The 11,365-nt window shown below is 36.3% G+C and overlaps 1 protein-coding gene across 1 annotated transcript in view; it reads right to left on the bottom strand.

Moving 5' to 3' along the window:
- The window catches only part of LOC107743899 (doublesex- and mab-3-related transcription factor A2-like), a 3,564-nt gene extending 1,994 nt beyond the window's left edge, over positions 1–1,570 (bottom strand). Inside the window, exons 1-2 of the mRNA XM_016557348.1 lie at positions 897–1,570; positions 94–308 (exon numbers count right to left, since the gene is read on the bottom strand). Of these exons, the coding sequence (XP_016412834.1) occupies positions 94–308; positions 897–1,132 (451 nt within the window). The 5' untranslated portion in view covers positions 1,133–1,570. The remainder of the gene's footprint in view (positions 1–93; positions 309–896) is intronic.
- Positions 1,571–11,365: the final 9,795 nt, after the last annotated feature.

Here is an 11,365-nt window from a genome sequence, read left to right as displayed (position 1 = left end):
TATATATATATAAACTTATAAACTTTACCTTTTTGTTTATAACTGGGACATTTATTTTGAATGAATGTATACGAGTATTATTTATCCACCTACCAGGGTTTGTTTCGTTGTTAACCGAGCAAAAGACCTCATAGTTTTGCCGGGGAGGTATGATGCCGTTAGCAGCGGCCAGGGCCAGACCCTCTGCTGTGCCGTAGAGCAGCTGAAGTTCTCTTGCCTCGTTCTCCTCCTGCGCCTGCTGTCTGCGGAGCGCAACCTGAGCGGCCATGACGCGCTGTCTCTCAGCGATGGGAGGAAGGCGAGGGCTCCTGCTCGTCTTTATCCGTATCCGAGCCAGAGTCTGAGCCGAGCGGACTGATGGAACCTGGCGTTTCATCGCCGTCTTTTAATGGTTTGGCTATCGGGGAATTCACGATGGACTCGCGGTCACCGTTCTCCGAACCCGAGCCGTGACGCATATCTGGCGACGACATTCCTGGAACGGATTCGGTGTCTGTGGATACGGACTTTCCAGCCGCCTGCTGTAGGGTCACCGATCCTGGTAAAGGTGTCTTGGGGAACAACTCGAACTTTTGGATGTTGGATTCTCCTGAAATAGATTGATGTACGTCAGTAATTGCGATCAACTAATACGCCTTTTTTTCTTGGATTGTTGTATGAGAGTGAAACTAGAAATTCAAGTTAGCACTACTATTTGTATAACATACACTTTATAAATATGCAATTTAAAAATATATATATTTTTCAAAGGTACTTTGCAGCGCATTTGTTTTTTAAGTGGATATATCTCTTTGCATATTCAAAAAGTTTCTGATGTTTCATTAGAGGTTCTTAGGATTCTGTATAACATTGCATTAAAAAGTGCATAAATGTTATATACATGTTATATGGCACACATGCAGTCCTTCCAGCTGCAGTAGCGCTTATGCCCCTTCAGCGCGGACACCACGCCGTGGTTCCTGCACCGGGCGCACTTGGGAGTTCGTGGATACTTCTCCGTAGCGCGAAGCAACAGCGGCGGGCCCCTTAACAGGTTACCGGCCATGGAAACCGGGATGGAGGCAGCAGCGGTGCCAGGATGAACCTGCGACCCTGCCTGGGAGGCGGGTGGGATCTCTGGACGAAGATCCATATTCTCCGAATCAACAAACAGCCGATCGATAGGTTAAAATACGTGCGCAACCGAAGTCTTCGATCGGAGACGTTTCATAAACATTGAGCAGAATCGATACACGGCGAATTTCTTCAGCACAGCACTTGACGAAGAACACAGCCCGAATGCCAGTGTCCAAGAAGAGATCAGAAAAGACTTTTGATTGCTTATGAAAGTGCTCTTTCCAGTGAGATCTTCGACTTGTTGCGCGCAGTCCACAAGCAGCCCAATAAACTTCTTTTAGAAATTAAGCATACGTTTAACACAAACCAAATAAATAGTAAAAACACAAACATCAATCGAAGGCAATGCAAAACTATCTTTAAACTCAATGATCAGCCGACAGTCTGAGAGAGAGCAAAGTTTGCTGCTGGAGCCAGTGTGAGACACTAACTTCCTCGAGAGATCTTCAGTGGATACACATCACTCTCGGATCTATTGTTGCGCCCACGTTTTCATTAGAAAAATTTGACAACAATGTGGCGCCTGTCATTGGCCAAAGGGGGAAGGAGCGATCTGATTGGCTTGTCACTTTTTCAACTGTGTCCACCTGCGTTCTTTTCTCAAATAACAAGCATCACGCAGAGCTAAAACATAAAACTTTTATCATAAGAAATTATTTACTAAAATACAGGCAATAGATCCTGTAAGACAATCGACTATTTACACTATAATCTTTAAACGCATTGTTTTACGATTTGGCATTATTATCTGCCGTTTAGACAAAATAGCTGTTAAAGAGTTGATTACGGGATTTTTTGAGACTTTTTTTTTTTTGCAGACAAATTTATTTTTTATTTACAAGTAAATACCTATTAGCCAAAATAAGTTACATATATATTTTTATATATATTTGAAAGATTAGACTTTGTTCTAGAGATTTGCTGTAGTGAAGAGCCAATTCCTCGTAGAATGACGTCAATATCGATAAAGGCAAAACGGTAAGTTGTCACAATAGATTTTAAGGCCAGTTCGTTGTCTGTAATTGTTTACTGCGTGTTTGTAATTGTTTACTCTAAACGTTGTTACGTCGTTTGAAAATGTCATTCATTTGTATCATTAATGTAGAACTACTGATTTAAACGCAGGCTACTAGAGTCAAAAAGGTTAAATGTGTGCTTGGAATTTCTCATCGATATAAACAAAACATTGCGATATTTGATTGAGACCTAATTATTTAAGCTGAACTAAATTAAGACTGTTTCTATGTACTGCTTGATATTGTATTAACATGGTTTACCCGCGATAGGAATAATTTGCAAGACTATCGCTTCTGTTTCTCTGAATTTATCGAAGATTTATATAATTAAAATACTTTATTTCTCACTGGCATTATATTGTTTATTCTAAGCGTTGTTCTCGTTGTTTAACTAACAGTCTTGTTGTTGTTGTTGTTGTTGTGTGTGTGTGTGTGTGTCTCGAACACATTTCATGTGACTATTTGATTATTTTAGGGCACTTCTTTTAAAAGTCTGCGGATTGTTCAAAATACGACCATCAACAGAAAGTGCTATTATTATTATTATTATTGTTACTACTACTACTACTACTACTACTACTACTACATGATTTTAGAATTAAATGTAATTTATTGTTATGACTCGAAATGTTCAAGAATTAAAAACGAGGATTATTATTGTAACACTAGGTTTTATAATGTCAGTGAGATTCTTTAAGCCTAAAATTATTTTTGCTGTAATTTATTAATGCTTTAATTTAGCGTAGGTTTTTAAACAATATACACAATTTTCTTTACATAGTCATCCAATAGCTTATTTTACTTACTGAATTTGCTGAATTTATTCCTATATTGCTTATTTATTTAACGATTCGTTGTACGTTACATTAAAAAAAAAAGCTGTTTATCTGCTAAAAATTACAATGTTTGCTTGCATCTGCTAAACAAATCTGCTAGACAACAATAGACTTAAATCTGAATATTATTTCTTTTTCGTTCGGACTAATGCATAATCGCCAAATAGTTTTGTATTTTTCAAAGAATTTAAAGCAGATCCCTACGGTTCTCTTATTTGGTACCTGGACTTTGAATTTCTCGCCCCCTTCGATAAAGTGATGGGGGCTTGTACTGTTTCCCTGTCACTCGGTTTCTTATTGTTTACACACTCAAATCACAGTAAGCAAATGCCATCTGTCCCCCCCCTGCCGCTCTCATCTGCACCTTTAATTACCCAACCAGCACACTAATATAGACGATATTAAACTAAAGCTTTTTGACATTCAAAGTCATTATCTCTGCAGCGATCTCACGCGACTGAAAATAGACATCCCGAGATCATTACAAAACCGCAAGCAGGCGTTGATTGTTCATAAACTGAGAGATGATGAAAGCACAAGCTCTGAACAATTGTGATCTTTTGACAGATATGAGAACTAAGCCGGTTTTCTGTAAGCTGTTCTGTCGATGATATATAGTCACAACTTTCGGAATGTAACTAACTCAAAGTAAACGACTTAGATATTATTTTTTTTACAACCCTCTTACTCAACATAAAACATTTAGTGTAGAATATCAAATGCATTTTAAACATCATTTTTAAAGCTCATTATATCTTACAAACTCGGTTTTCACAATTACCTTCTATCCGTTCGAGAAAACTTTAATGAACCAAAGCCAATGCACTGATCTAAGTGTAAACATTAAAAAATTCTCAGAATATCCAAAAAGCAACTTTAATAAGAAAAAAGGTTCTACTCGGAGACCAAGAAGTCCTTTATTTTTAAGAGTGTAAGGCTACATTTACTAATTCTGTTCATGCAGAACCTATATATTTTATGAAGTTTAAATAATGAACCCGGCCCTCTGCACACTTTACTTGAAAAAGAAAATCTCTCCACTGAATGGGCGTCTCTGTGAATTCCAATTAAATGCCCCCGGGCAATTAAAACTGACTGTGGGCACTTAGGAAATTCAACATTCTTTCAACAGTTCATCAGACCTATGCATCAAAAACCCATACAAGGCTTTCACTCCCTTTAGAATCTCCACCGCTGACTGAGTTTTACACCTTTTTAAAGCAGCACAAAAGAGATGCTTGACCCGACATATGTAACAGCATGTCTCTGTTCCTCCAGCACCCCGGAGCGCTATTGTAAGGATCTTTCTCTTCGCTGATACCCGGCCGGAGAGCGGCTGGACCCGAACTGCCTCCCTGCGGAACTCCTGCTGGAATGGTTTGAGTGCGCAGAGCGCAGCAGAGGTTAGAGTAGCAGATAAAAAGGGGAATGAGGGTGCCGAGCGCGAGTTTTTTTTTTTTAAACCAGTGTATTTACACGCTTCATCTCTTCTCCAAGTCCTCATTAGGTTGTTAACCTCTTGTTCACATGAAAAGCTGCCACGCCGCACAGGACCCTTGAGCGCAGCAATGGCATTCCCCTAAAGGCAGAGAACAAAGCGCTTAAAATAACTGCGTTAAAATAAGCTTTTATTGGCTGACGCTTGCTTTAGCTATTATTATTTATTTATTATATATTATTATATATTTAGCTATTAGTTTATATTTGGTTATATACAGTGTATATACAGTGTGTATATATATATATATATATATATATATAATTTATTCATTTAGCCTATTCGTATTTTTATGTAATTATTCATTAATGCTTATTTCTCAATCCGTATTTTCATTTGCGAAATTAAACAATCCTCACATACACTTTCAGAAAAAATGGCACAAAAACTGGTCACTCTGGTGGTATCTTTTCAAAATGTACCTTATTTAGCCCTAAATGGTGCACATTTAGCCTATACCTTAAAGGTACATATTTTACCCAAAGTGTAACTATAGCGCATTTTGAAAAGGTACCGCCCCAGTGACAGATTTTGTACCATTTTCTCTGAGAGCGAGTAGTAGGCTACTATGCACCATTTGGTGCCGTTTTGTTATAATAAAACAAAATAGTTCTAGAATCATATAGCTAGGTTTCGTACTGGATATAGTGGATATTACAAAACAAGTTTCCTAAATCTTCATGGAAGACTTTAAAAACGGAAATGTCTGTTGCATCTTAATGCAGTCTGTTCTTGATCTTGTCGGTAAAATATAGTTTACACTAGATATTGCGGTCTTCCTTTTTTGGTTCTAACTGCAAATAGTACATTTGCAAGATGGTAAATAACTTTATCAAGGCCTCCAAGCCATATTAGAGAGAGAGAGAAAAAAAAATTATAAGCCCACATTACAAAAACAACTTATTACTGTAATCTTACTCTGTAGACAAACTTCCACTTTTTACACTAAGGATGCACAGCGCCGATGACAGACGAAATGATGCGAGTGTGTGTTCAGGCAGCAGCCAATTAAAATGCGGCCTCCATCCCTCCACATCTGCCTCCCTTTACAAACGAATCAAACAGAAAAGCAGGAACCCAATGAAAGAGCGCTCATTGAGATCACAGATGGAGTATAGGTTTTTGCAAGAAATTTGAGAAACACCATTGTCCCAAGTCCAAACTCAATGTGGTCCCTCACAATGGTTCGGGCTTTGAGCTGCGCCGACTCAATTGCCCTTGTTTTTTAAACTTGAAGTGTTGAGCACAAAGACCGGCCTCCTAAATGTCACAACCGCTCCAAGTGGGGCTCTGCAGCGCGATGCTGTCTGAAAAAAGAAAAAGAACACAATTATGAAGCAATAATTACTCTGCTTCTCTTCGCACGTCACTGCGTCTATTCAGGCCCCTTTAGCCCCATTTAATGCTTTATCCTCGTCCACGATAATCCGAATACCACAGCTTTATTATTTTTTCTTCTCCCTTGCAGAATTTTCTTATGAGACGGGAGTGGGAAACGGGGATTGTGCTAACCTGGACAATGGCCATGTCAACTTACTTTCTGGACAACTTTTTAATAACGAAAGATTAATGCTTAGTGTCACCGCTGAGCGTCACCGAACAATACGCGAAATATTTAATAAGTACATCCGTTAAATTTTTTGCAATTAGCGTACTACTTACAAGCGGCACCGTTAATGTTACTCACAAAAATAAACCAAGTAGTGCCTTAATTAAAATTGTTTTAAAAAGGGGGCAAATTAAAATGATTATGAGATCTAAAATTTTAAACATATATTAATGGCATGTAGCTAAATAGTAGATTAATAATGATTGGAACTTTCTGCTTTATTGGTAATGGTGGCATCAAACGTTTTTACTCCCAAAATGAATCTAAAATACATTGAAATACACAACTTTTGTATACTTTATTTTACAATGAATAACAAACGCCCAGTTTTGTCCTGATAGACAAACAACGTCCAGTAATATTAACCGACTCTAACTTATTTATTTGTAAATATTCACTATATATTAAGACGTCATCTTTCCTTCAAAAATATTTTACTCAGCAAAGCAATTAGGTAAATCTTCAAGATAATAATGTAAGCTCTTTTATGAGAACTGTAGTGTATTTCCCGTTTTACAAAGATGCTTAACACAGGCCAACACAGTCTAATGCACGTATTTATTAAAATTTGAATGTTTTTGCTTTTTTTTTTTTTTTTTTTGCATTGAATGAAAATTTGTGTTTTATATTTTTTACCGTGGTTATATTAATAACTATTAGCTTAGAGGCATATGTTATGCTATTTTTTAAGTGATTTATACTTTTTTTTTATCGTTTATTTATTTATTTTAATTAATCGAATATTATTATACGGTTGTCCTTGACATTATTGTCAGCATTCATCTAATTTTTTTTAAACACGTGTATACAAAATATACGATTGCTCAATTTCAAATAATACTATGTAAAATGACATTTCACTCTGCTTTTCTGGCAGAGCTGTCACTGCTTATTTTTTCACAACCAATAAACACAGAAACTTAAACCTTTTGGGAGAAATTGTTCTTAAAAAGCAGAATTGGCTACAGTATGTCTTTGCTATTAAAAAAATTAACAAATATCAAATTAAAAGTGTGATTTCTTTTTTTAGGAAAAAGTGCAAACTAGAATTTCAACACAATGGATTAAAGAGGGGAAGAGATACTCAAGCATATTTAAATTAATTATAAAGACACAAATTTAAAAAATCGATTTAAACATAGAAAACTACTAAAAACAAGCAAAAAACAATCATTAAAAAAACCATAGGGGAAAATTTCCCTAATTGAAGAAGCATCCATAAACAGTCAAAAAGTAGGCTCCACCTGGTAACCTTTAGGTCTTAATACCTAATGAAATGAAAACTCTATTGAAAACTCCTGGAGATCTGTCAGGATGACTAAAGCATTCCTTTTGGAAGCAGCCAATAAAACAATTTCTGTTCACACCAACCCCTCCCATCTCACTCACTCCATTTGCACATATTACCCACCACAAATGAGCCCCTTTTTCGGGAGACTCTTTAAGCTGCATAGATTCTGTTTCTCTAGCGTCTCTGAGAAAGTAAACTTTGAGTGACCCTCCAGGTTAGTTTAGTCTGAGATTTCAGCATCGTTGGGTGAGTGGATGCTGTGGGATCAGGAACTGCTTCAAAGAAGAGATCACTTGTATCAGGAATTCTCTTCTCTCACCAAGGGCCAGCAGCATTCTTGACCCTTAAAGACTAGTCAAACATTATTGAATGCTTGCCTTATTTTATTGAAGAATTTGAGCCACCACCTGATGTTGCCAGAGGAGAATCTGTGTCACAGGAAGCCACAAAATAACTCTATTGTCTCTAAATATAGAGTTTGGGATCAAACCATGATGGAATTGGAAAATCAGATTCTTGATTGACAGCAGCTACAATTCAGGGACACAGATTGAGATGTCACAGACCTGACAAGTGGTCAGCAGGGTAACTGTATGAAAAAGAAAATCAGATCGACAAATGCAAAACTCAGTATCACTAAAAATAGCTTTTTAAAATGCTGATTACATATATATATATATATATATATATATATGTATATGTATGTATGTATGCATGCATGTATGCATGTATGTATGTGTGTATGTATGTATATGTGTGTATGTATACACATACGCACACACACAAAAATTAAATGCATGTAATTTACATATACTATACACATACACACAATATATTCCTTCCTTTTTTTACAAGTTGTCTTTATTTTAAAATGTATATAGATAACATGTAAAATATGTATGAAATAGTGTTTGTACACACACACACACACACACACACTTAATGTAATAAAAATTTTCAATAATGTTTGAGTAGTCTTTAATGGTCCAGAATATATTAAAGACTAGTTTAGACTATATAAAGTCTAACTAGTTAATATGAATGTAATAAAAAGTATATATGCATATATGGTGCATGTTTTTTTTATAATTATATAATTTTTAATTCTATCCTTTTTTCAAATGGAATTGTTCAATAATTTTTGACTAGTCTTGTAGCGTCAAGAACGATGTGTGTGCGTGTGCGTGTGTGTATATATATAATATTATTTATATATATATATATACACACCTCATTCTTGACCCTTAAAGACTAGTTTATCCAAAAGTCTAAAAGCTAATGAAAATGTTTCAAATGGGAGGAAAAACAATCAAAAACCCAATATTATTTCCAAACAGGAGGATTATACTGTTTCAACTGTGGGAATTATTGTGCTTTTCTCATATTGCTCAGCAGCACACACCTGCCAAAAGAACGACAATAATGAAGTGCAGACAAGCTGGATCAAGCTAGAAGAAATATCAGTTCAATATGTAAATGACAGCATTTCCGATCTGCACATCACTGCTGTCAAAGTCAGTGTCTTTGTGAATTAACCAATCATTCAGTCATTGAAACAGTAATATAACACGCACACACAAGCAGCATACCCAGCATTTCTCTCTTGGACTGGATTTACCAGTCTTTCACACCTGATTGTACATGATGAAAACTTGAAGAAAATGACTAGGCCAAACTTATACCCGGAGAACAGCTATCTGCAGATTCTGAAACACATTCAAGTCCAATTTACACAGGCATTACTCATATTTGACAACATTACATTTCAGAGCAGAAGTGAGCATATAAACCATAAGAATGAAGAAACATTCACATTTTGCGAATGCTCATTTTGGGGCTGACGAACACACAAGAGCTGATTTCAGAGTATTGTGTTACCTGACGGAGCTTGAAGAGAGCTGTAATTTAGTTTGTTGTTGTCACTTTGAATAAGGCTTTCTCCTTTGTCTGAAGTGAATACTGAACTCACTGACCAGAACAACACAGTGTTTGAGTTAGTTTAACATCTAAGCTCTTTCTCACCACACAGTGTGTGTGAGAAACAGAATGATTCGTGTCTTCTCAGGGCACATCATCTACACTGGAAGTATGACTGGATGCACACATTAAACATTCAGATTCCTTGCGTGAGAACGGCAAGGCAACATGAATTAAACAGCCTTCAGGTTAGACTCCCCCTATCCAGTTGAAAAAAGGTCATGAGAAACTGTACTTTACATAAAACACATTCTGTTCTTTAAGTGTCACTAGTTTAGCAGAAAGGCGATCACTTCTAGCTTTCAATACATTGACAAAAATCCACAAAGGATCAAGCTGGATCACTGAACCATCACATATATCATAATTTGACTAATTATTTAACCAATAGTTAAACTAACTGTCATAGTTTAATCTCATACAAGAGCACAGAGTCTTGTTTTTCTATCATTAAAATATGGAGCTGCAGAGATTACAATAGGCATTTAATTTCAAAGTACAGTGGGGGAAATAGCCATAATGGCTAATAATTCTGATCAGAGATGTGTGAAAACCTCAAAGACAGCTAAAAAACAAAAACAAACTTCATTCAACATTTACTGTCAGTACTTTAGCGTCTCTGCACATCATGTAGCATTCAGAGTTCCTCAAAGTGATCACTGAATTTTCTTTGTCGAGTCCTTTCAGAATACATGACCAGTCATGTGAATGCCACTGGATACATTCTCATGCACAATGACAAAAAAAAAAAAAAAAGCCACAAGCTTCTTTAGTGCATTACATTGTTAACCATAAGTAGTTCACATCAGCAGTGAAGATATTTGTGGTATTCCCAGGGTAAATTCCTCATGAATTTATGGATTCCTCCTGAATCAATAGATCCCAAATAAAAAAATAGATCAATAGATCCCAAAAAAATCTGACTGCAGTAATCTCAACCTGGAAAATAAATGGGTAAAAACGGATTGGTGCGATGTACTTGCATTCCTGTCCTAGGATGTTAAAAGAACAGTTTAAAGCAAAAATGAAACACTGACATTCGCTCACCCACATATCATTCCAAACCTGTATGACTTTCTTTTGTGGAACATAAAAACAGAATATTTCAATAATTGTACAGTCCGATGCGTTAACAAGTCTTTGAGAGAAATAAAATCAGACAATGCATTGAAAAGATCTGACCCAAAACAACCACTGATCCATGAATCAAACGTTACTACACCCCCAACATGATAGGCCAAGATTTTCAGTAAAAAAGATTTCTTTCTAACTTATGTCTTCAGAAGGCTTGCTATATAGCATACAAATCATATTGACCACCTTTATCCTTTTTGAAGCTCCAGTCCTCATTCAGATGGTTCTCAGTACAATGTTTCATAATTCCTGTTTGGAAAACAGTCATACAGCTTTGGAATGACACGTGAGTTAAATAATGTAAGAATCCTTTAAATTGACCTTAGCAGTCATGTATTAAAAATGCTGAACTTCAATGTGAAGAGGACATGTGCTGGTTTGATGATGTCACGATGATGTAATAATAATAATAATAATTTATGCATTTAGCAGAAGCAAGTGACTTACAGTGTATTAAGGCTATACATTTTTTACCAGTACATGTTTCCCGGGAATCGAACCCACGACCTTTTGCGCTGCTAACGCAATGCTCTACCACTGAGCCACAAGAACATATGTAGTCATGAACATGTAGTCACCCACACATGAAGGTAAAAATAAATTTAGAGTGGCAAGACACATGCATGTTTAGATATTCTTTATATAATGTATATCAACCTAAATCCAATACAGCATCAAACTTAAAAAGGGGGGAAATGGAGAAAAATAAACATAAGCAATTGAGATTAAAACCAAGTATCATCAATTAGGGTATCAGGAAGAAGCCGGGAATATGGGCTGTCCAGGGCCAAGCTGTGAATCAGGGACTCTGAGAACCTTGGGAAAGGAAATGGTCCTGCGTTCTCCAGGAAATGTCTCTTTGTTTGACTTTTATTTGTCTTTTTTTTT

The sequence above is a fragment of the Sinocyclocheilus rhinocerous genome, unplaced genomic scaffold, assembly GCF_001515625.1.
Source record: "Sinocyclocheilus rhinocerous isolate Xijiao unplaced genomic scaffold, SAMN03320098_v1.1 scaffold377, whole genome shotgun sequence".
Classification (NCBI taxonomy): domain Eukaryota; kingdom Metazoa; phylum Chordata; class Actinopteri; order Cypriniformes; family Cyprinidae; genus Sinocyclocheilus; species Sinocyclocheilus rhinocerous.
This window is presented reverse-complemented; position numbering and strand designations above follow the sequence as displayed.